This window comes from Aplidium turbinatum, chromosome 5 (genome assembly GCF_918807975.1).
Source record: "Aplidium turbinatum chromosome 5, kaAplTurb1.1, whole genome shotgun sequence".
NCBI classification, from domain to species: domain Eukaryota; kingdom Metazoa; phylum Chordata; class Ascidiacea; order Aplousobranchia; family Polyclinidae; genus Aplidium; species Aplidium turbinatum.
In genome coordinates this window covers 30467634-30494079 of record NC_137476.1, presented here as the reverse complement: position 1 = coordinate 30494079, position 26446 = coordinate 30467634, and the positions used below count along the sequence as shown (strand labels likewise).

The 26446-nt window shown below is 37.7% G+C and overlaps 1 protein-coding gene and 1 pseudogene across 1 annotated transcript; both read right to left on the bottom strand.

The window, feature by feature from the left end:
- Window positions 1–627: 627 nt before the first annotated feature.
- On the bottom strand, window positions 628–3373 carry LOC145771120 (uncharacterized; annotated as a pseudogene).
- Window positions 3374–23756: 20383 nt separating this feature from the next.
- LOC145771119 (uncharacterized) lies at window positions 23757–25559 on the bottom strand. The gene is made up of 2 exons (XM_082582858.1): window positions 24650–25559; window positions 23757–24235 (listed from the first exon to the last, which is right to left on the bottom strand). Exons 1-2 carry the CDS (start codon window positions 25557–25559, stop codon window positions 23757–23759), a joined length of 1389 nt encoding a protein of 462 aa, XP_082438984.1.
- Between the last annotated feature and the right edge of the window lie 887 nt (window positions 25560–26446).

The following is a 26446-nucleotide window of genomic DNA, read 5'->3' as shown; positions in this document are numbered from 1 at the left end:
GTTTACTAAGAGAAACCAATAGCAGAGCAGGGGTGAAAGGGCGATTACGCGACAAGGCGCCAATAGGGCAGAACGGGAGGGCAAGCGAATTGCAAGCAGGATGTCGACTTACATCAGACCAACGTCGGTAAAGCCCAAAGTCAGTGAACGTCTATGGTAGAACAATTTCTACAGTGACCGCAATGGTCGGGCACAAAGGCCAAGGTAAGAGTGCAATTAGACATGGTAACCTACAGATAACTAAGTCCAAGGGAAGCAGTAGTTGAATAACCATTCTTGATTAACCTCATTACCTCTTCGTTTCATTTCCTTCTTTCTTGGTGTAGCCTATTGTACTTCTCTATCACGTCTTTTAACTTCGCTTCAATTCTCTGTTTGCTAAGCACTGGAAGACCAGCTTTATTCCATATACCAACTACATCTTTCAGCAGTTCATCTTTCAAATCTTTGAAATGAGGTATTTTCTTCAAAAACTTAGGATTAGTTTCAGCTACTTTCTTCTTCAAGTAAAAGTAGTGACTGACTATATCTGAATTAAGGGGAAGCACATTATCCTAAAATTCCTTGAAGTTTTGCATCGACTTACTAATACTTGACCTTAATTCCATAATGACACTTAATCAAAATCTAACGCAGGTGAGCAGCATTCTCTTCCTCAACGGTTACATTATAATTGTAATACAAGGCTTGTGATAATGTTGCCTGTTTAACTGGGGCCATAACCAATTCGTTCATGAATACTTTCAGCAATTCAGGTTCAAGGGGGTTTTCTGTGCCAAGAATATCTTCAACTGAAAGATACGTACTGCTTTCATGTTCATGATTTTTTATGACATCCTTTACGAGTTTTGCTACAGTTTTAACAATGCGCTCAGTCTCGTGAGATACATTGCTGTCTCTTCTCTGATACCATTTTTCACTTACAATTCCACTCACACTGTCAAGGAGAATAATTTTTAATTTTGGTGCATTACACAGAGCCAGGTGGATGAGCAAACTTATATATTCACTGAAAATTGTGCTCTTACAAGACGAAATTCATAAATTGCCCCAAAAAAATGTCATCATGAAAGCATCTCAACTCAAAAAGTTAAAGAGGTTTCTACAATTTACAGTTTATTTCTATGTATCATGGTGGTTTACATCCCCCATTAGCTGTGATGCTCCGCTGAATGACCTACAATTATTACAAGCATTGTCTGCATACAGAGAAATTGATTTAACTGTTTCTCATTGCGCACTCAAAGCTTTTAAGAAACATTTGTGGTATTTAACAGAGGAAATGATTCCATTATCACTGTTTAGTGCCAATATTTCTAATGCTGACAAGGATGCAATTTCTCAGAAATTGCAACAACAACAGAACAACAATGGGATTTTCCTGAAAAGATTTGGAATTGGATTTGGAAAGCCAATTTTTCCAGATGTCACTGAACTTAATGAAAATGCTTCCCTGCCTGATTTTGTCGGTCCCGATTCGTGGAACTTTTTTCATCTCATGAAGATAAACTCCTCATTTCTTTCTAAGTCATCCGATGAGTGGCATAAAGAACAATCATATGTTGAGGCGAAAAAGAAAGTTGATGCTTTCAGAGTCGTTAAAGATGCTACTGAGCGAGGCGTCAAGTTGGCCCATGACTTCTTGTCAACTTCAAACCTTGAAGAACGCTACCAAAACATTTTCCAAGTAGTCGAAAATGCGAGGAAGGTATTAGCCTACCTAATCAACGTACTCGACAACTACAGTCTGAGGGCACATGGTTTTTAACCATGTAATTGTCAAAGCACGGACTGTACAACTCCATAAAGTGTTGTCAGCTTACACAACGTTGCAATCAGCATTATTTGCAGCCTGTCATAGCATACCAGTAGCCTATTATGCTGCATTTTACTTTGTAATTAGATACTAGATAGTTGTGTGTTATTAATTGCCATTTTACCTTTCCATTTCACTATTATTGCAAGCGTTAAAATAAATGTAAGCCTCCATAAAGTTTACGCTATTGTGATTTTGTTGTTAAGTAGTGGATGTCTGGACTCTAAGCATTGTGCTTTGTGTTTATCTTTCTGTGTTACGTTTTTACTGACTATGTTTAGTGCGTAAAGATCCAAATTTTTGTTTTTGAGTTCAAGTTCCGTACAAACATAGCTGAGATTTTGATCTTCAAAGACCAAAAAGTTTTCAATAAACAAAAACGATTAGTTAATGATTTTACTTTTGATTCTTCAAATGCTGTAGTAATTTCATCTCAATAGGCATTTTCTTTACATGGATCCTTTTTTATAATGCATGAAACCTTATATTTTTAAGCATTTTTCATAAATTGTTGAACATATACAATTGACACATGGTCTGCATGATTGTGAATTAGTAAGTAAGTTCACCAGAAACAGTTCGAAGTTCAAATACTCCGTAACTAAGAAGAAATGTCTGAGTTTTGATGATCTAGAAAGGATTTTACTATTGAAATTGTGCAAATTTACCTTTAAAAACTTTAAACTTAATCTGCACGTCCAAATTTTATCAAAACTTATTGAAATTTCTTACATATGTTTTTTTACCAAGTGTCACATATAAAAGAAAGTTCAGGTGTATCGGACGTAATTTTAATTTTTGAGGGGCGCCTGTGGCACCCTAGTAATCACTGGGCTAACGGGGCGGACGTTCCTGCATCATGGAATGAAACTCTGCAACGGTGTACAAGTCCATATCATCTTCCATTTTTTTACATGCAGCATTAAACAATGCCATTTTTTCAGTGGATGTTGGACGACCAGGTGTTGAATACTGAGCATCATTTTCAAACCTTGTTCTGCATGATATCTGGCTTCAGCAGCCACTAGGTCGTGTGCACTAAGCATTCGTTTCTGAACAGTTTTAGCAAGTTCATCGTCTCTACTTTGGTATAAAGAAAGTGTTACGTAATAGATTCCTGACGATTTTGTCCGCACCTCTTCAAATTTATTTCGATCAGGGTGCCGTTCATCAAACGTACAACAATATATCCACAGTATAAACACTGCTTTTTAAAGTTGAACGACTGTTCATCTGACTGGGTCGATACTCTCTTGCTACTGGATTGTTCATTATATGAGGCTGGACGCTTCTTGGATCTCGCATGGTTTTTCAAGAAATTACGACACAATGTATGGGTGTACGTAATATGGCCATTTTCTCTTTTTTTCTGCAGAGTTGCGACCAGCGTTTCACAATCCAGTTTCAAAGCATGACCAATTATAGTGTCCAAAGAGGGTGTGGTAAGCTACTATCACTCTAGCAGAAATAAGCTCCAACATGACACAGTGAATCACCAGTCCGATAGCCTTGTCTACACTTAACACAAATTGCTGTTTCTTCTTGACTTGAATCCATCTACAATGTCTCACACTTCTTTACTAAGGTTTATCTGAAAAAACAAGCAAGGGAAATAAAACTGACCGCAGCAAGTAAACAATAACATAACGAAGTTACTGTATAATGAACAACGACAGTTCTACTGGTGCCCCTCTGTCTTGCTCACTTTAACCCCCTGAAACAGATGTGGCCAATAATTCTATTTCTATTTTCATTTATACCTTTTGCATCTATATCCTGCTTTTCTGTTGATATGATTCATCAGTTTCTAGCCTTTTGTTCACCCATTATAGGAAAGATAAGAATATAAACATTCTTATGTTAAATTTTTTCCCTAATTTTAATTTTACACCCCTGACACGTTTTTGGTCGTAACTTTTTTCCCCAAGGTAAAAAAATGACAAAACCCACCATTGAAAAGCTGATAAAATTGTATTTCCTATGGTATATCATACGTATTTATAAGAAATTTTTCGAGGTTCTTCTTCTTCTTCTTGCTTATGAGGCAGCAGTTCAGGCAACATCTCCTAATTGTTGTAACCAGAGTAATGTCTTCGTATCAGGGTCTATGAGATCCACAAGTTCTGCAAGTCGAAACACTGGACAGTGATTAATGATGTGCTGTGCTGTTTGACAGTCACCACAAACACAGGCTGGTGAGTCACACAATCCCCAGGTAAACAGTACGGAGGCGATTCAGAGTCACCCATTCTTTTCTTGGGGCTCAAGTTGTCAACCTCCTAGTGGTGAGCCCTGGTAATTGATTCTTGCAATCAAGCGAATGACAACAAATCGAGACAGCAATTGTAGCTCACAGAGCTCTATGCAACTCCATCCTGTACAGAGTGATGCCGACCCAGAGCATGCGCCCTTCATGTCAAATAGCTGTTCAGGGCGGGAAACTTCAGTTGTCGTATGGGAAGGCATCACCTTGCTGCAGTTGAATGTGGAAGGCCTGACCAAGTCTAAAATCGACATCTTAGAACAAATAGTGAAGGCCAACCAAGTAACGGCTACTCTTCTACAGGAGACACACGCCACCAACAGTGCTGTTCTGAAAATTCTTTTTCTAGGTTGACCCATTTTTAGACCAAATTCTACAGGACTATTACAGCTACACAGGTACTGGACCACTTGTACACCTTTTGTCTTGAGCATTTTCAAAGGAAGTAAAATAGTATTGCTTACTGCATGTTAACTGATATATATATGTAATTTAATTTTTGTTTACATTGCCTGACTATTGTGTGATTGTTACATTGCCACTTTAGCCAGCTATAGCAAAAATTTGTATAAAATAATTTTTAGAGTAAATTAAATAGATTTTTTACAAAAACGCTATTTTAGGAAATATCTAATAAACTACATTATCTAGATTCTAGACCCATAAAATGTATTAAACACTCATAGGAATATTGGTGTGCTGGAACTTTTGGTGTTTATTAGAGCTTTCTAACTATAGTGGTTTTCAAGTTACGCCATTTTTTTAAAATTTGGGTTGTTTCCATGAAAACGTAAAGAAAATAGGCGTCAAACAACAATGAAATTAAAAAAAAAATATTAGCATTAGCTTTGATCCCAAACACAACTTTTTGCCAGCCAACAGCAAGATCAGTGAAAGTAAGGTTTTTTGGTACACTCTAATATTGGTGCTTCAATGGCAGCTAAATTCAAACGATAAGTTTGAATCGTGTATAATAAACCGCAAATGTTCTTTATTTGGCTTTCCTGATATAAGATAGAAAGCAAATCGTCATACATATTTGCTAATGCTAAACTTGTTAAATCATTTTTACGAAAACTATGTTGAGCTGGGGTTAAAATATTATATTTGACAGTAAAATTAATCATTCGTTTATTTATATAAAATTTTGGAAAGTGTTGGCAATAAAAAAATTAATCACAAATTCATCAAGTGCAAAGATGAACTAACTTTTGGTGCAGATAATTTTTGGTACAGACTCTTTTTGAGTATATCAGGAAAGATTTCTTGCAAACACATTGTTTAGTATTTTTGTGAAAAGATGGCATATATTTCCTTTAGCCATCTTGATAAATTTGGAAGGTATTTCAAAATTGCCTGAAGCTTTATTTTCTTTGAGGCTCATTATAGCTTCAGCAGGGCTGGATTTCAGCCGGAGCGGTCCGGAGCGCCGCTCCGGAAGCTCGATCAAAAAGTTGACTTGTCCGGAACGGCGTTCCGGAAGCTCAAATATTTTACACTCTTATTAGCCTAAGGCCTATGCTTTGCCTTATTCAGTAAAAGTATATCTATAATTCTTCTTGTGTCGACCACGTAAAATCGCGTATCCACTCTGATAATATATTTTCGTACCAGTCTTGACGGAAGCGAACCTGTGAATGTATTTGTGGATCTTGTTGAGCTCGCTAGTCTTACGGCGAATGACATCTTTGAATCCCTGAAGAGCTGCCTAAAATCATATGGCATGTCAACAACATTTTTATCTTCTTGTTTGATTGGTGTTATATGTGATGACGCGGCTGTGATGTTAGGTCGCAAAAATGCTGTGGAAAAATTGCTTCGTGATGAATTTCCAGACATTGTGGTGTGGTATTGTGCAAACCATAGATTGGTACTATCGGTTCGTGGTATTGTAAGATCGATCTTACTGATCAGACAGTTGTGGCCTGGACAATCAGACGATGAAGCACATCATCACCAACTGCCCCCTTAGCCCTTCATGTGATGACAACGACCTCAAAAACATCACAAACAATGCTCTTACCTGGCTCCGACACTGGCGTGACAAGTTATGAATGAATGAAGTCAGTAATGTGAATCGATTTCGATCTTTTATGGACAGCGCTATAGCCTTTACCACACTTCTCCAAACAAAAGCAGGGAATTGGGTGAATGTGCAGCGGCTGTTGAAGTGCAGTTGTTGAAAATCGGAAGGGTACTGGACACACGTTGGGTGGAATGATTTTCCAGCACTTGTCGAACATTTCACAAAGGGAGCTAGTAGCGAAACAAGTGTTTCCCGGGAACGTGCAAAATATCAAGGACTCTTGTCGAAGATAACATCCACGGATTTCTTGTTGGACTTGGCTTTGATATAGGCTACGAATCTTCGAAAGAATTATCCGAAGTAGCCTAAGCCTCGAACTGCAAAACAGAGCATGTAGGCTACTATTTGAGATGTAGATAACAAAATTAATAATCTTGCAAAATTATTTGAAACACGTAGGAACGAACCCGGACGACATTATCGCATTGCCAACGATGCTGAAGAAAACTTAGAGTTCAAAGATGTGGAATAGCATGTAAACAATTGCAAAAAAAAGCCCGCTAATCATTCTCCGCATCTTCTATCATCACTTAAGAAATTCCATCCAAGATCGCTTGTTGAATTCAACAGACTCGTCATTTATTAACAGCTGCAAAATAGTTGGTTCAACTACTTGGCCAGAGGACACAGTAGGCTAATGACACACGGAGAAAATGAAATCATTGAAGTAGCAAAAAGATTGCGCTTAGATGAACGCGAAGCTGTGAGAGGACTTCGTAAATATATAACCACAAAAAAAAGATCCCAGAGTCTTCAAAATTTGATAAATCACTTCATATCACTTGATAAAGCACTAAAATCCCTTCCAATTTCATCGAGCGAGTGTGAACGCGTATTTTCACAAATCAACCTCATACTGACAACTGACCGTGCTTCACTACACACTATGTAACTGTTTCAAGTTTACTCTTTATACGAATGGTCGGTCCTCCACTGAAAAAGTATTAACCAGCAAAGTAGGCTATATTGGATCCTGGTTGCGCCAGGGACGTAACCCAGCAATGAAGACCTGAAGTCGCCAGAGGTTTTATGGTTTTGAATACGATAAATGTCTTAAAAAATTGTAGGCTATAACTTGTATTTTTTTGTGTTATTGTTTCACTAAAATACGAATATTTGCATTAAACAGCGTCATATCATCCATTAGACCATGATACTTACTTTAGCAACGTTTTACGTACCAAGTGTGTTGTATCAAAGTCTAATAAGGGCACATTTCTGAATCTCTTCTACGGCACCTAGCGCATTTGGAAAGTAAAAAACTAACGTTCCGGAAGCTAATCTTCTGGAAATCCACCACTGAGCATCAGACACTTCGAACATGAATGATCACAAATATAAACGCTCGGTTTTAGTTGATCTAAGTAAAAACTCCGATACAGTTGATCATGACATACTTTTATAAAAACTTTACCATTACGGTTTCAGGGGCAAGTTTTTAAAAGTTTTAAAATCTTATCTAAAAAAAGATTGCAGAGTACAAAAATTAGCGGAAAGAATTCTAATTTTAATGTTGTTAAGTGTGATGTACCACAGGGTTCAATCCTCGGACCTTTGCTTTTTCATCTATATGTGAATGATCTTCCAAATGCATTCTCTTTTTCAACTACACTCTTTGCTGATGATTCAAACTTTCATATGTCTGATATATAAATGTTTGTCATCGCTCCAAAAAAAGTCAATAGAGAAATAGAAAAAAATGATGTGTAGATGAAATCCAATAAGCTGTCATTAAATTATAGCAAAACTTATATGACTCTCTGGAATAAACAAAGTGAACCAGAAAATTTTAGTTTGTCAATCAGTGGCCAAAGTATTGAAAAAGAAAAGTATAAACTATCTTGGTGTAGCTTTGGATGAACGATTGCAATGGAATAGTCATATTATTAATCTTAGAAAGCAACTTGCAAAGGTCTGTGGTATAGCATTTAAGCTAAGATGCATTGCTCCATTAACAATATTACAAACTTTATATTATGCTTTGTTTTAATTCAAGTTTCAATACTCGGTTATAAACTGTGGAAGGGAGAATTCTACACTACTTGATCCAACTCAAGTGATACAATAAAGAACAAGTTTGTCTGTTTTCGCCAACAAGATCAACTATTTGTTATCATAAATCTAATGTGCTCAGAATTAAGATATTATTAAATTACAGACTGCAAAGTTCATGTACAAATATGTGCACAAAATGACCAGTATAGCACCTGTCAAAACAAAAATAATGATTTATATTTGCCATCTATGAAATCAAACTTAGATAAGAAGATGCTTCAATGGAAGGTTACTATGGAATGAAATACCAAAAGAACTAAAAGAAACATCTTACAGTAGGCTACTTTTAAATTTAAATGTCTCTTAAAAAAATTCTACAGTAATCACTTCTAAGATGTATTACCTACTTATCTCTTTGCACATATTCCTTTGTGATGCTTTGTTTTTGTTGTTTTGCTGTATTATGCTAAGTACCGATATTATGTTCTTTAATTTCTATGTGTTTCTTATTGTCACGATATCTTTCTATCTCTTACCAGGAAAAAGACTTGGAAAGGTTCAATGACGTAGTTTAATGGGTCAAACCGAAAAGCAGTCAATTAAATGTCGAATAATTCTACAAGTGAAATGATAATCTGACTTCTTGAAGAACTTTAACGAACGGCTTCTCAAATAACTCTAATTTCGAACACAATTTATATCAGCACCAATTCTCATCTACTTGTATTCAATTACTTCAAGTCTCAATCACCAATAATTTCTGCATCAACTACCAATCCACAACTCATAGCACAACTCTCATAATCAACTCATAATAATAATAATAAACATTACACAAACTACACCACTATTTATAGTTGGTTGTTCAGTCCAGTAACTTTGAGAAGGTTACGTAAGGTTACATCATAAAGAACCATTGTTCTATCAAGCACAACAGAAGTCTCTAGAATGTCACGTAGGGAAAATGATTCCAGAAAACACATTTTACATAATACAGATTTCGTAATCAGAGGTTACTTCAGGTCATAACCGATAATAACACATCGCACCAGAATTCTACAACCAAAACAACACGCTCGTTGAAGATACAAAGCAAGCCATCGCGAGGCATGGCATTGCACCTTGATTGTGACACTTATGTGTTCGGGTAGGAGCTGACTTTGGTGGCATTTTGGTATTTTGCTGCCATCTTTGCTGTGCGAATTATTTTTGTTTATTCGCCAACAGAAGAACACATATTAGTTGAATGAGGATGTTTTCGAGCATCCATGAAGGAATGAGATGGATCCAGGATTCATCAAGATCCAATGCGGAATCGCAATCCCTGGCATCCCATGAGAGGATGGCAGAACGAACATGTGGCATCCATACTTTCCACATCACATGTTGGAACAGATCAGTGTCATCTGAGACATTCTGAAGATTTCAACAAATAAAAAAATTAACAAAAGATTCAGAATATTCCGGCAACTTAGAAACATCACTACCAAGCGGAACTATTCGCAACAAAACAAATGAACCTCAGCTGCACATCCATGATTTGCATGTACCGGCATAAGGCCATGTACCGGCATGCCATTTTAAAAATATTTATCGGCTTACTTCAAATCAACTACTGAAGGTCAACTACTGACCAATGGAAGATCCCTCACAGAAACAAAGAGCCGCACAATATTTCTACTGCGCGCAAAGTGAATCCCTTCGCATTTATCAGATGTGACGTCAGTACATGCACAATGCTGCCACCTGCTGAGAGTAAGAAGATTTATCGTGTTCCAGAATCTTCTTCCATCGTTTCATTTCAGAAATCCCAAACGTAGGTTTGTCGAGAGGATTCCAACTAAAAGAACCAACAGAACAAGTCAATTACTGGAGTCGTCTGATGAATTACAAGTCATTCAAGAGGATGACTGACTTTGCAAAGTACGTGAACAGTAGGGGGCGCACCATCACTTGAGCGAGGTCACCGAGTTCAAACATTCGATACTCGGCGAAGTAATTCTCCTGAACAAAGAGACAGGTTTTATGCGAAAAGTAATTGAAAAGTGAATTGACATGCAACATCACTACAACAATTAGAAGACAATCGCATCATGTGCAACCTGTAAATCGGTGATGACGTCAGCTGCATGGTCGAGTAAAGCGCGGTGATCTTCGTTGCTATTCATCCGCTCTTCACACTGCTGAATAGTGCGGAGTAACACCTGACGAGCAAAGTAATTGGGTGAGCGTTTGCAACTATCTTCTGATATGAGAAATGTATCGACAACATCCCATGGAGTTCTCACCTCCATCCTCGACATCTCCTCATTCTCCTTGGCCATGACAGTCTCCAGCTCCTCCTTGCGGTGACGAAGGCTCACCGATCTATCCTATTCGTGGCGCTTTTGACGGTCGTAGAACGTTCAGGTAAACCTACCTTGTCATTCGGATATTTTGACACAAACTACACATGTGCCAGCGCCAATGATCTACTGATGTTTTCTTCAATCATTGGTGATTGGAATTTTTCTATGTTACAAAGAAAAGCAACAATATCATACATCCTTTGAAATTTGCTTGCCAGATTTTTGAAAATATCTTACAAGAATTTAAATTTAATGCACCATCTCTAACCAAATCCTCAAAGCAAATTGCACTAAACTTAGGCTAGTTATGAATTATATCAGTTTAGTTTGTTTTTATTTCTGATCATCACAACAAAAAACAATAGTCCATGTGTGAAAACATAGCAGAGGTCTGAAAAAAGGTAGAAACGATAAAACGCACACGTGATAACGTTGTAGAATGTAGAGTAGACGTATTAAAATTGTCCTTATTGTTGATCATATTTCAAGTAGGCTACCGGTAAACTACTGGAAATTAATTAATTAAAAAAAGGGTATTGCTTGTTGTTAAACACTAGCTTGTTCAATGTAGGATAATATAAAACATATCAGCAATTACTAATGAAATTACTAAGCAAAAACAAGACAACACGGTGTTAAAATGATTTGTCATAGGAAATTAACGCTGAAGCAACATAGTGGTAAACAACTTACCACTGCGCTTTGACTTTACTCGAAATTAAAAGATGAATTCACTGAAGTCACACAAAAATGCTGATTAAGGAAGTTTTTGGAAAAGTAGACTTTGATCTCATTGTGTCATCCAATAAAGTTTTCTGACATCATCAGAGCTGTACACAGCAAAAAGATTGATATTCCAATATGATAGTCTTTGCACAGTAAGCTTAGTAAGCCATGTCTTCGTATAAAACCTATCACATGTGCCATTGACGCTCGCTAGCTGCCGTATTTCATAAACTTGTTTTCTCCACCACTGATCCTTGAGAGTACGAGTAGTTTTTCAGACTGCAGCCACGCATTTTTGCACAAGACATGTTTTGCATCAGATTGAGAATTATTTTTAAGCGTTTCACTCTTACTTTCTTCAAATTCTATACCCATCGATACCCATTCAACTAGCAACTCACTTCTTACTTCACATTGCATTTGCAGACGGTAATCAATGTGAAAAAGAAGTGATCTATTGGCTGGATAGTGGATAACACGTTTGTATGCCGCCTTCTGTAGGTTGATATTGATCGAAAATTCTACTGGTATAAAGCAAACAACGCTGAAATAGCCTACATTTCAATTACTGAGGATGACTTTTAAAAAATCTTATTTCAATACTGAGAAATAGCCATTTTCTTACCAGGGGCTAAAGTCGCAACACAACAGGAGTGCTTTAGATGAAAATATGATCAACTGCATAATTTCCTTTTTTTATATATATTTTTTTTATATCTTTACAGGTGTACTTATTGCAGTAACTAAACATTGCGACGTGGGGCCAAAGTTGCTTTGTAATGATTTTGTTTGGCTTCAAATAAAAAAAAATTTTCAGAAACATTAACTTTATTTCGAACCGCTGTTGACAAAATAAAACTAGGTTTCGTTTCAATTCACAAAATTTTGCATCGGCGTTTACCAAAACTAACGTCCTACTGACATCAAGTAATTTCGTTGCAACATTGCCAATTAGTTTCACTTCATCAGCATTAATAATCTCATTGTTTGCTTAATGTCGCTCTACAACAGCTAAGGTCTTTTAGCGACAGGGTTCATTTTTAACTTTGTATTAGGTTTAAGACGTCACCACATTATTACCAACCAATCCTCACTAGTATTATGTCATAATGAACACAATCGGTACCTACCGTTTCTGAAATTTTTGATGTGACTTGACATGTGATCGAACCCATACTAACCAGCACTGGAGCAGAAGGCGACAACCACTCGGCCAATGAACTGGTCATGTCATCAATGACACCAAAAATGGTTACTCGTTTGAGCCTGAAGGAAATTCTGTCTGGAAAAGATACAATTTATTTTGTATGTTTTCCAGTCAGCAAAATCCGTTATTCTTACATTGAATCAATGTATTCTTAACTGAAGTGTTCATTTATGATCAGTTTTTCTCAAGACCGCAACTTAATAATGCTATGGTTTTATTTATTGTCGCTCTACAACTGTTAACGTCTTTTAGCGCCAAGGCTCCTTTCTAATTTTATATTAGGTTTACAATGTCATCAGTCTCGACTTCTTCTCACTGCGTCATAGAAGAAAGAACATAATCGGTACCGTTTTTAAATTCTTAGGTTTGACACGAGCTGAAATTGATGTTAGACCTACCAGCACCAGAGCCGAAGGCGAAACCACTCGGCCACTGAGCTGGTAAAACGGCAACTTCCTTTGGGAAGTTATGTGTCGACCTACAGTGAGATAAGCACCAAGCCGCGACATTTTCAAAACTTACATGTTTACAAACGTTACATAAACGTAAGTGCTGATATCTTAACTTCTTTGGTAATTGAGAGCTGGAAAGAAAATTACCTGAGGAACTTTATTGTTTTGTGAACATCACAGCGCGCAGTTAGTAGCAGAAAAGAAATCTAGATCACTTTTCAGAAGAGAGTCTAGTGAAGAAAAATATCGTAGTTTGTGAACTTACGTTTGTCTATGCTTACATGGTTCAATTAGAAAATAACGATAAAAGGAGAAAAGCTCACTCTGATTGCAGAAAATTTGTTTAAATTGGGCCACAATGTCTTACGAGGGATTGGCTACAGATTGACTTGATCTGATACTTAATTTTATCACAAATCAACAAAAAAGATTAGATGGATCTGAAGCATAAGTTTTAAAAGGACATAGTTGTTGATGAAATTGGTTTATCGCAACTCTTTCACGAAAGCAAAGCTACACAGCTTATCTTTTCAGCAAGTATACGCAGTTAAATGTTAGAAAAGACTTAGGATGGATGGAAAAATTTAGGATGGAATTCGTTTTACGCTTTGTCTCTTTTGTCCTTTCGTGCAATGCTTGTTTAGAAAACAACCATGCTCTCAAATTATTGTTCTAGCTTATCGATTTTCAACTGCAGCGGTTTTCTATCATTTTTTTATCATCCGTCACACTAAATCTCTATAATTTTTTTGTTACTAAACCATCAGTTATTATTGCTTTAAAGTAATTCCTGGGTCCACAACGTCAGGGAGATTTTGCCGTCGGTAGATCTCATCTCTACCGTCACCCAGGACCGGGCTGCATAGAGAAATGTTATCAGAATGAAACGACATTTGCTCGCGTCTAATCCTCGCAATGCGGAGAACAGGAGACGTTGAATCGTAAAGTAAATGATGAATTGTTTTAAAAAGTAGTTAAATATTGTTACAGTTTTGAGCTAAATGCGTTAAAGTAATTATTTAGTGTATCATCATCAAAAAGTTGTAAACAAATACAAAATTCAGAACAAAATACAATGCATTTCAATACACATGTTTCTGTGTACCAACGTCGTCGTGCGTTAATGAACGTTGACTGTCCTGGGTACCTTACCATGGGGGTCTGCAATTCAAGAGATGGTATCAATGAGGCTACATCTGAAGTAAGCTCTGAAAAGAGTGTTACCAGTACCGTTAGCTATAAAACTTGGAAAAAGATAAGAAAGAAAAAACGAAAAGACAAGTTGGTAAAAACCCGAAGCCTAACGGGTGATATTGATAATGTGTCTGTTAATAAATTAGAATTGGACCCGTTTTCTTTCCACCCGAACAGGTATGTTGATGTTATGTAATAGCCTAACCGTATACTATAGAGTAAGCTATAGATTTTTGTAGCCTAGCTACATTAACTATTTAAAAAGTTAAACCAAGGCATTTGCTCAATTAGCAACTGTTTGAGAAATATCATCCAACTTATTGGCGTTTTGAATTTTCTACTAAAGAGTATTTTACAACCTTAAATTTTTTTCGTAAAGTTTATTTCAAACTGCTACTTTTTCAGAAAACCGTCCGTTCCAGTAAAAAATATTCAATCCATTGGAAACGGTAAGTGGCCAGCTAATACTTAGAACTGCTTTTGTAAATTTTGCTTTATGTGGGCTCATCAATTTGTTGTAAAAAAATTAGTTTCACTTTTGTAATTTCATTTGCGAGTTTGTTTTCATGTTTTCATTCCAGTTCTAGGCACAACGGCTAAATTGGTGACGTGGTAAACCTATATTAAGGTAATAATACAGTACAGAGAAGATTTACGGTACACTGCCCTTCAATTGAAGTAGTCTACGTTTTTTGTGTAGATCAACAAGCCTCATCCTCTTATTGTGACTTAAAGTCGCTGCAAGATATCAAATACAAGAGCGCAGTGCAAGAAATTCCAGGTCAATTATCCACCATTTTACAATCTCCCTCGGACCCTCACTACTCCTCCTCTGACCTCGAGGGGCAAACCACAGACGAAGACACGGAGCTTTCTATTGATGAAGATATAAATCAGTTGGAAAGTCTGCCTACATCAGACCAGCAAAAAATCACACGGGATTGGCTTCTGTCTGGGTCATTTGTATCGACTGATAGACAAAATGATATCAAAACTTTGAAGTCACTGCAACACAATTCTTGTGCAAAACCGCTTCAAGAAATGAATCACAATCGGTAAGAAAACTTGTAAATTTGATTGCTGTAGCAGTAAGCAGATTGCTGTAGCTGATACGTGCTGCGTTCTGTTATAGAGAATAACATGTTTGACTTTTAGGCTATTGGCAGGTTCAAAAGTACCGTAGTCATTTTCCACCCTGAAAGACAAAGCTGTTTACAAGACACAGCCACTTCTGCCATACTTTGAAAATAGTTCAAGTGACTGATTCTGTTTTTATGACTTTCAAAACTTTTAAAGGTGAACAGTTTGTATCGAAAGTAATACACGACTCATCCTTTTACTCGACCTATTAAAATTTTTATAACCTATTTAATGAATGAAACTAAGCAATTTAAAGTTTTGGTTATGTGTGATAAGCTACATTTTATTTTTCTGTAGGCCTGGGTTTATGAGGTTTCATTCAAGTGCCTGTGGAGGAGGATTAAATGAATTTGCTGCCATGATATCTTCTGACATGTTGGGATTAGTGAATTCAACGGTGGACTCTAGAGAAGAAGCTAGAAATCAAGATTTGTCGATGGTTTGTTAATACTTCATAAAATTAATACATTAATAGTTGCTGTTTTAAAAACATTTTTTTTATCAACTTAGGCTAAAAGCTAATTCGATTTTCAGTGGCTGAATAAAAGATGAAGTGAAAGCGCTGATATAGCCTAACTGGAATATAACTGAAGAGAGCGCCGGTTTGATATCGCACAAGAGCATGTTCGACCTGATAGTTTAGTGGATTAAGCGCCGACTTTGTGCACAAAAAAATCCTCAAGACCAAGAAGCCCTGGTTCGGCTCTCGTGGTGTGCGCTTGAGCAGCGCATTTCAACGACTGCTTTCCGTTCAGGGGCACATAGTGGATGGAATATTTACAGAGAACAACATTTCAACAATCGGAAACTTTAATCTGCCAATCTGTTTAACTCAGCCTGCTTCAGTGGTTCAAGGACAATGCGACATTGCCTGGAATAAGCAAACAGAGGGTTTGTCAGTTTGAGGATAGCGATACAAACCAAATCAACTAAGCATGCAGCTGTGCTTTTAGCAGGAAGCATAATTACGTGCAGGACACGAAGTTGACTTCCTCACTTCTTGGTCACTTCATCTAAGCCTTGCAAGATACGACAAAAGATAAGATAAAGACAAAAATACTGATGGTTGGTTTTAAATCTTCATCCTTGGACTGACAAAGCCTGTGATAGTTTATTCCTGGTAGTTTCGCATACTTGTAGAGGCTTCAAACCACCGACGCAGGGCTGGCTACCGAGATTGACAGAGTGAAGTTTTCCGATTGTTGAAATGTTGTCGCCGGGGAGTTATTCCATCCATTAGGTGCCGCTGAATGGAGAACAGTCCTTAAAATGCGTTGCTCAAGCGCACACCCCGAGAGCTAAACCAGCGCCACTTGATCTTGAGTCGGAGCTTAACCACTTAATCACTGAGATAACGGAGTGGACTAATATAATAACGATAACAAAACTGATGATACTGACGTATTTCAAAACTTTTGTTTCGTTTCAACAAAAAGTATTTTGTATAGAAAGAAGTAGGTTATTTTGATTTCATTTCAAAACAACCAACAGCAACCTTGCTTTATAATGAATTCGTACGCCATTAAACAGTTTATGGGCGCAAAATAGAAAGCAAATTCATTCCTAATACAGTAATCTATATTTTTGTGTTATCCTTAGATTGATTTCAACTTTTCCATGGACTTATAACCTCAAACTAAAGTACTTTTTCGACGTCTACTTGGGTTTTATCACATTGTAAAATTATTGATATACATTCATTTTCAGGGTGTTCATTGCAATGGAGCAAATAATACTTCGCTTGGTCCTCTTGAAAACAACATAACTGCGATCACCAAAGCTGAGAAGAAGAGTCCAGATTTGTTGACCTCGTCTGGTCAATTTAGCATTGGCACTAATCCCGAAACGTCCACTCCGTACAAAAGAGATTGTGATCATGTTAGCCTTAATGACAAAAGAGGGTATTTAACTAATATGAAGCTGGGACAAGATACTTTGCTTGATGATGAAATTGTTACCTGTTGCCTTCCAGCAGATATTCATGAAAAAAATAGTGTTGCTGACAACAAGGATGATAAACGTTATGCTGCTTATTTAGATAAAGAGCGTCTTAATGTATCAAAACTAAAGACTGAAAACTTTTTGGGTCAAAGCACATACAATTTCAGCAAAACATCAACTTCTTTCGATAACATGAATGAATTTATATCAAAAGATGAAGTAAGTCTTCAGAAAAGAATAGATACAAAATGCAACAAAAAAGAAAAGGAAAAATTCATTACTGACGATCAAGATTTCAACTCATTTGATGAAGATCGTTTCACTTCTATTAAAGAAGGAGCAAATAGGCTAAGCAAGCATGAAACAAATGTTGTTGCAACCGACTCAAAAACCAGCACAAAACTAAATTTTTCTTTCAATTCAGAAGAATCAAATGTATTGAGAAACTTTGGCAGCACAGATATTTCGCCAATATTATCCGATAAGGATGAAGAAGGCAATAATTCAGACTTGGACTCTCAACCAAACGACCTGAGTTCAAGAAACGATCAAATTGTTGGTTCGACAAATAGCCAGAGGAAAATTGCATCAAAGGCATCTGCTGTTACCAGTAGTGGCAGTAACTCAAGCTTAAGACAAAGCTTAAGCCAAAAGAAACAAAAGATAGGATTAACTGCACCCCAAACAAGTTCCATGTTTAATGGCATAGAAATACAAGAAATAAACGACACTTTCTGTGAAAAGAACTGGAAGGATGATGGTGTTGCCAGTTTGTGTGTTGATCATGGAACCAATTTGTCAGGTATCTTCTAGCCTACATGTTTTTAAAATGATTGAAAAATGTGATTGGGAACCCACCAGAATACGATGCCTTTTTTCATCGTTTCAACACCTGGCCAGGTTGAAACGATGTAAAAATGACGACGCTTTTCCGGCTTGCTATAACTTTTAATGATCAGTATCATATGTTAACGACTGAATGGTATAGACCTAGGTAATGAACTCTCAGAGCACTGAAACTTCCATTTGCCACTGTTATTCTTCTTACAGTCTTCAGTTTATGGACATTGCGGTTTTTAGTTTTTTTTTATACATTTTCATGTCATAGGCTATGACCTTGCGTAATATCATAACTTTAGTGTCTTAATTAACCCATTTACGACCGGTGTCCTTTTAAAAGGACATCGTTTTGAATGCATCAGTATTGCATCATCTTATTTTGATTGAATCATTTTGGACTTGCTAGTAGTTGTTTAGGGTCTGTTTTGGAAGATGTTGACAAATATTTGCGAACAACGTACTTTTTCTGAATTTTGTGAACGTTTGAAAATTGTTGAAAAATGAGAAAAGCCAGATGAAGTGAAGTGAGGAGGAACATACAAGTTTTATTGCCTATTAGTAATAGATATGACTTATGTCTCTTCATAGTTTGACACTCTATAATATTGTGCTTCCTACTACACTCTAATTTGTGTAAGGTTTTGCTTCTTTTATTTGTTTATTTTGCTTTATATTTATTGTTGCCTTTTAAAAGGACACCGGCCACATGGCTACATTTTTTTGGCTGTTTGTAACACTGTCAAAGAATATTGAACATCGTGTAAAAGCAGCGCATTGTGCCTATGGAAGACTTAACTATCGTGTTTTCAGCAACCATGCTATATCTATCCGCACAAAAATTATGGTCCTCCGGGCAGTCGTGCTATCCACCCTTCTCTATGCTTGTGAAACCTGGACATTATACCGCTGTGACATCAAACGTCTTGAAAATTTTCAGAAGAGAAAACAGGGCCAAATGCTAGGCACTCGTTTGGAAGATTGTCTCACCAAAGATGCAATCCTTAATCACGCTAGGTTGCCCAGTTAAGAAGCCATCATATTGCAACACTGCCTTCGCTGGACAGGACATGTCATGAGAAGGGACAACGAAGAGGGACAACTAGAGACAGGAAAAAGCCCCACCCCCCCATAAGACCAAAAATGAGATACAAAGATCAGCTGAAACAAAGTTTCCCTCAACCATGCAAACATTGATCTGGATTCATGGGAAAACATTGCTAGTGACAGATTACTCTGGGGAATAAGATCTAAGGAAGGCATGGAAATGTTCGAAAAAAAAAAGGATACAAAAGCCCAAGAAAAACGAACACTAGAAAAGCTAAAACTACCACGTCCCTCCCTCCATACAATCCATACCCTCCATACAATGTGACTTTTGCCCACGTCTTTTCCATCATAGACTGGGCCTCCAAAGCCATATATGACATGACCATCCAAAGCCAAATTCGATTTGATGACGAAACCAATGCTCGGTCACGAGCTGGAGTCGACGACTATCAGTGGCGTAAAGCTATGGTTTGTGCCGTCCGCGGCGGACCATGATTTTGCACCCCTGAACGCGTAAAGTAGGAACAATAAAATAGAATTCGAGCCAAATCCATTTCAAAAAAGATTTTTACTATGGCTGTTCGTTTACGTTTAAAAATATTCTGCCGCCACAAGCTTCCGACCAAGGGGGAGACTGCCTACTGGAGGGGATGCACCCTCCCACTAGCTGCGCCGATGGTTACCGTGAATATAATATGTTCATACAATAACTTTGAATTGCCCTTCAAGAAAGATCTGACAAATTTCTACCGAAACAAACACCTGCTTATGTTAAGGTATTGCGAGATTTATATTTGACCATGTGGCCGGTGTCCTTTTAAAAGGCAAACAAAAAAATGTATCAAAAAAGCAAAAATCATTAATTTTTTTAAATTAATTAAAAAGTTATGACAATACAACTTTGTGGCTGAAATATTTTCTAAAAAGAGCAATGGGAACTTGTAGCCGCTTTTAATGGGTTAAGCCATTCCCGTAATTCCATTAGTATCTAATGATTAGGTGGTGCTTGAAAATTGTCTAACTGTAATGTACTTTACTGTACAATGTTATTTTCAATTAGGTTTTTCGTGTAGTCATAGTGATGAAACGTTTAGGCTACTCACGCAATCTTAGGTTCAGTTAAGTCTTGCTGGCTAGTCACTCTCTAATGTTTTTAAAGTAAACAAAAAGAGTTAAAAGTAGTTCAGCTAAATTTCATAAAGCTTCGCAGTGCTTCTTAATTTTTGCTGCCAAATTAACAGCGACCTTTTTGAGACCTTTTAATAGTGACCTCCTATTTTGTAATGCGTGGGCTACACAATTTCCTTTTTTCGCAGAAAAATGGTCTGTCCATAAAGCTGCCAAGGTAAAGCATTTAGAAGAGCGCAACTTTCAGTTATGTGACCAAGACAGTATAGAAAAAGACCCCAATCATGTACGTACACTTCATATTTGTAACGTAGCGGTAACCCAATGAACATTTGTAACAACCTAGTTTTACTTTATCTACTTTAAACAAATTTCGAGTAAATGGTAGACTTTGTTTCACCTGTTTGTGCTTGACAAGGAAAATTTTTATTTCAGTTTGCTTTGTGATTTTTGTAGAAAAAAAGCTCTGAAGAAGTTCCGCAGTGTAACCTAATGTAGGTCTATCAGTGTACAAGTAAAGATGTAGAAAACTACTACGAATAGACTAACAATCAGTTTATATCTTTTTGGGTACTTACTTTAAATGTAGGCCTAGGCCTATAACAGTAGCCCACTAAATTTAGCTAAAACTCAAATATCCAGAAAACAATGTTTGAATTACCAACTTTTGTTGCAGAAGCCACACTCGGCAGTTACAGAAAATCGGAGGTCTGAACAAATTATCATCTGCAAAGAAAATATCTCCACCGCTCCAACAAAGAAAAACAGTTCTGCACATGCATCGGCCAATGAGTCATCTTTATGCTGTTGCAGAGTGATGTAAGCTGGCGGTAGTCCAAACCGTGTTTTGACAAATGTTCTTCACATCAAGATCAGAACATATCGTTATATTTTTTTTTCATTGACGCAAAATGGAGTTTTGCCACTGTTGTGTTTTTACAACAAATGAATAAAACTAAACTAAGCTTTCTCAGTTCGGAAACTGTAAACAAAGATGACCGTTTTTGCATGTCTTGTATTCATTTTAAACCAATCGAAAAAGTACGAAATTAAACAATGGTCTCCTCGTGAGAACGAGCAGAGTTTCCAATTACGTTTCGTAAAACACCATAACACCTCCCACGCAAATTATGAAAGCACATAAATCAATGTCGTAAAATGCACGTTAAAGGAAGGTATACATAAACAAGAATGAAGATGTAAAATGATTCTACATATCATATGGCACCCTAGGTTTGATGGCTCTTTTAGGCCGAATCGATCTTTGGGGACTATTCATATCACCGTCAACCTCATGACCCAAACCGGTGCCAGCCAAAGACTCAGCTGTACTCTCGTATCGTGGACGAAGCTGATCAACGTGTCTGCGCCATATGTGTCCACTGTCAAGTACTCGCACATTAACAGTGCGGGTTCCCAATACTTTGATAACAACAGCTGGAACCCAGCGCGGTCTGTTGCTTTGTGTTTGGCCACACACTAGGGCGTAAACGTTCATATCCTCTGTGTATGGGTTTTTATTCTTATCGCCATTTCCCTTTGCTGATCGGCGAGCTTCTATGACTTGTTTCTTTTGTGCAGCATGGGCAGGTGACGGCAACAGGACGTCGATTTTCGTTCTGATTTGGCGTCCAGTAAGTAGTTGACTAGGAGAGTATCCACACGGTAGAGGCATACGTCGGTACTGTATCAAAAACTCCTGCAGAGCGGCTTTCGGTGAAAGAGTGGACTTTCGCAGAGCTTGTTTGAAGGTTTGAACAAGTCTTTCAGCAGCTCCGTTGGTAGCAGGGTGGTAAGGTGCTCCAGTAAGATGGACAATTCCTCTTTCCTTACACCATTGCTGAAATTCGTTTGACATGAAGGTCGCTGCATTATCCGTCACAAGGCTGTACGGGTATCCAAAATGAGTAAACGAATCTTCTAGCAGTTCCATAGTGGTATTTGCCGAAACAGAACCGGTTGGATAAATGCAGGGGTATTTAGAATATGCGTCAACTATAACTAGCCAGTTTCTACCCATGAATTGTATCGCGTGGTCCGCGTGTATCCGGCTCCACGGCTTTTCTGGCAGCATCCACGGGTGGTTGTCCATTTTAGAAGGTTTATTCTGAAACTCTGCACAATTGGAACATTGTTTGCATTGGTCTTGAATGTCTGTGTCCAGGCCGGGCCAATAGACAGCAGTGCGGGCAAGTTGCTTCATCTTTTCCATGCCGAAATGTCCAAGATGCAATAATTCAAGAACCGATTTTTGTAGACTTTGGGGAATCACCAGTCTCGATCCATATAACAAACATCCATGTTCCACTGACAATGAGTCAGCAATTTTTCTGAAAATTTCAACCTTTTGGTTTTCGGATAGTTTTCCTGGCCATCCCTCCTGCGTATATCTCATGGCTGTAGATATAGCTGGATCTTTTGCTGATTCTTTGCGAACGGATTCTGAATCAGTTGGTTTGATTTGGGAGCTGATGATTTTAATGGTGTTCACAATGTTAATGTCATCTTCCTCTTCTTCGTTGTCAAACTCCTCATCATGGCCACTTGGTAAACGACTCAGGGCATCAGCATTGCCATGTTCAGTTGTTTTTCTGTACTCGATGGTGTAGCTGTATTGTCCAAGAATCAGTGCCCATCTCGCTAATCGGTTTGCAGCTAAAACTGGTGTGGCTTTAGTGGGACTGAACAATGTCAGAAGTGGCTTATGGTATGTAACCAAAATAAACTTCCGAGCATATAAGTACTGGTGAAATTTACGAATGGCAAACACAATCGACAGTGCTTCTTTTTGTATCTGACTGTATTTTCTTTGTGTGGCAGACAGAATTTTTGAAACATTAGCGATTGGTCGCTCACTGCCATTGGGTAAGCGATGAAATAGCACAGCTCCGATTCCAACCCCAGATGCATCACATGCTATCCCAATAGGAAGTGTAGGGTCAAAATGAGCTAATACCATATCTGTGTTTAACATTTCTTTAAGAGTAGTGAAAGCCACTTCTTGCTGCTCTCCCCAATTCCATTCAGTGTCATTTCTGGTCAAGTAGTAGAGCGGCTCTGTGATAGTGGCAAGGTTAGGTAGGAACTTACTGTAAAACTGAATAGATCCCAAAAATGATTTGAGAGTTGAAATGTCATTTGGTCGAGGCATGCTGAGTACAGCATCGACTTTGCGTCCTTTGGAAATGCCTTGGTGGGATAAGGTATGACCCAAATACTCGACACTATGCTGTGCAAACTCACATTTTTCTAGTCTGCAACGCAGTCCTTTGTCTTGCAACCTCTGCAATAATTGACGTAAATTGTGTAAATGTTCTTGGGCATTATCACCACTGACAAGGATGTCGTCCAAATACACGGCAACACCTTTCAGGTCTGAGGTTAACTGGGACATGATCTCCTGAAAATACCCTGGGGCTGAACTAATACCGAAAGGCAAGCGCATTTGCAGTAACACTCCTTTGTGAGTGCTAAGAGCTAGCCGCTTTTGACTTTCAATACTAAGAGGTATTTGGTTGTATGCATCGGCCAAGTCGATTTTAGTGAAGCCGTATCCTCCCCCCAACTTATGCATTAGTTCTTCAGGTACTGGTATTGGCTGTCTGTGAATCTCAAGTTGTGGGTTGACAGTGACTGAGTAGTCCCACAAACTCTAAGAGATGGTGCAGTTTGCCCCGGCAGTAATGTTTTTCTTATGGGTACCACAGGTGTGCCATAATCATTAAATTGTACAGGTTTCCACACCCCTCGAGCAATGCCTTGCTCATAAGCATGAGACAAATCGTCCTGCAGTGCGAATGGCACTGGACGTGGTTTACAAAAAATGGGTGCAGCATCAGATTTAAACTTAATGTCAAGCTCAATATCTTTTAAACAACCTAATTCACTTTTAAATACATCAGGAAACTGGTCACACAATTGTTTACATGCACTTTGCAGGCTAGAATCACCATCCGTACATTTATGAACAGATTCAGATGTCAAGTGACGATCTTGATTAGGATACAATACATTATCTACCGATACTCCAAGTTGAGTAATTGCATTTCTACCTAACAAATTCAATTGCGGTAGTTCAGTAACAACAAAATTAACATCATTGGCACAAGCATTAGTACAGTTGTTCTGAGAAAACGAAATCAAAGTTGGTTTGAAAACACCAAGAACAGGTAAATTATGCCCAGAGGCTGATTCATACCTCTTTTTAGAAAGTTCAAGTGTTGGTTTTCCCAATTTAAGCCAGCTAGTTTTTGATAAAAAACTATCCCCTGCCCCGGTATCTATTTCAAAAGTTACATCTTTGCCATTTAAGCAGAGGGTTTGTTCAAGGTGAGGGGTATCGACAAACTTAATTGTTTGAACTGGCTGAGTTGCTGTGTCTTTTCTTTTTTTAAAACATGCATGCTCTATGTGACCAACTTTTTTACAATAATTACAAGTAAAAGTTTTGAATCGACAGGATATACCTGTATGTCCATGCTTTCCGCATCTTCCACAAGGATGTGTGGGCTTATTTTGGACAGTTAGTTTTTCATGTTTAACAGTCTTGTAGGAATTTGGTTTCAACATGGGCTTGCGAGTATGGCTCTTGACAACAAATGTCTCATCAATATTGTTGCTAGCAGTCTCTTTAGCTACCTTTGTTGCTTCTTCGATTTCTTTTGCCATCTGGATTGCTTTCGCGAATGTCAGCTCTCCCCCCTTTTCTTTAAAAACTGCTTTCAGGAAAGATTCATTTTGCATAGAACAAATGAAACGAGTGCACATGGCATCATCCCTGGGGTCTTCAATAGAAGAAAATTCGCATGTCAGTGCATCTTGGCGAATTCTTGCAGCCAGTTGAGAAATAGACTCTCCTTTTTTTCGTTGCAGGTCACTCCAAAACTTGTATCGCTCTCGTATCACAAATAGCTTAGGATTGAATTGCTCAGACATGCATTTAGTTAATGTGTCTAAATCAGCTTCATTGATGTTTGTTGGAGTTGGTTGTTGTGCAACATAATTTTGCAAAAGCTTGTATGTCTCCACTGATTGATTTGTGAGAAAAACTTGTGCAACTTTTTGCTCAGGAACTGAATGTGCTTTCACAAATGTTTGAAAACGAAGATAATAATCATTCCACAATTCTTTAGAAGGGTCAAATGCTAAAAATGCAGGAACTGAGTAGTGCACTTGATGTGTAGCAAGTTGCCTGTCATTAGTTTCAGCATCACTAGTACTTGGTTTGGCAAATGCTTGAAAAGATTGCAAAATAGCATCAAGCTGTTGTTGATTTTGCTTACCTTGAAGCTCCAACTGTTCTTTTTGTAAAGCCAATTGCGACTGTTGTTGGTCCAATTGCTTTTTCATCAACTCAATGATATCTTTGTTGCTCATTCTTGCTAGGCTAAACTGCTGGACAGGTTAAGTCTAGATCAATGTGGTGGTTCTGAAACCTCGTCGCCAATTTGTTGTGTTTTTACAACAAATGAATAAAACTAAACTAAGCTTTCTCAGTTCGGAAACTGTAAACAAAGATGACCGTTTTTGCATGTCTTGTATTCATTTTAAACCAATCGAAAAAGTACGAAATTAAACAATGGTCTCCTCGTGAGAACGAGCAGAGTTTCCAATTACGTTTCGTAAAACACCATAACAGCCACAAATTACGATAAACCAGCACAGCAATGAAGTGAAACTGTTAAAAAACCTTGAAGGATTCAAATCAGTGGTTCCCAATTTTTTTTATGTAAACTTCTCTTCAAAGATTTTGAAACTTTTCATTCCTCTCCTATTGTGTAAGTTAGGTTACTGTTCGTAATAAAGTCAGTGGATAGAATAGCTAAAATAGCGAAGAGTAGTTTTTAGAACGACTCAGATTGCACATTGTATAGTCTATAGGTTGAACCTCCTTTAGAGTTGTCTTCTTTAATCGTACCGCTGCGTCTTTGGAACAGCCACAGTTGCCACACCTGTGTTTTCCAAACTGTGTTACCCACCGTTGCACAACAGAGAGCCATGCCGTGAAAGAGACAGCTGTGTCATGAAGCTTGCATAATTTAAAAAAACTCTTGCGAAAATATCTTGAGGATGCTTTTCAAAGTATGATGCAATAGATAAAAATTGGTTGGATCTCCTGGTCACCAGTTTTAAGTTACAACTTGTTTTAACGGTTGAGTGAGCACTCGGCTCACACGACACTCGAAAAAGAAGCTTGTAACTATATCAGGACAGTTTATGACTTGCTTGAAGATGAGCAAAAAAAATAGCCTACCTTCCTGTCT

What these genes read in the sequence shown, in the direction of transcription:
- LOC145771119 (XM_082582858.1), bottom strand. Translation starts at nt 25,559, where the DNA reads ATGAGCAACAAAGATATCATTGAGTTGATGAAAAAGCAATTGGACCAA. An exon ending in CGGAAAGCATGGACATACAG is followed by an intron (nt 24,236 to 24,649) that starts GTATATCCTGTC and finishes TGAATTTGTTAG; the next exon opens with GTAGAAATGCAATTACTCAA.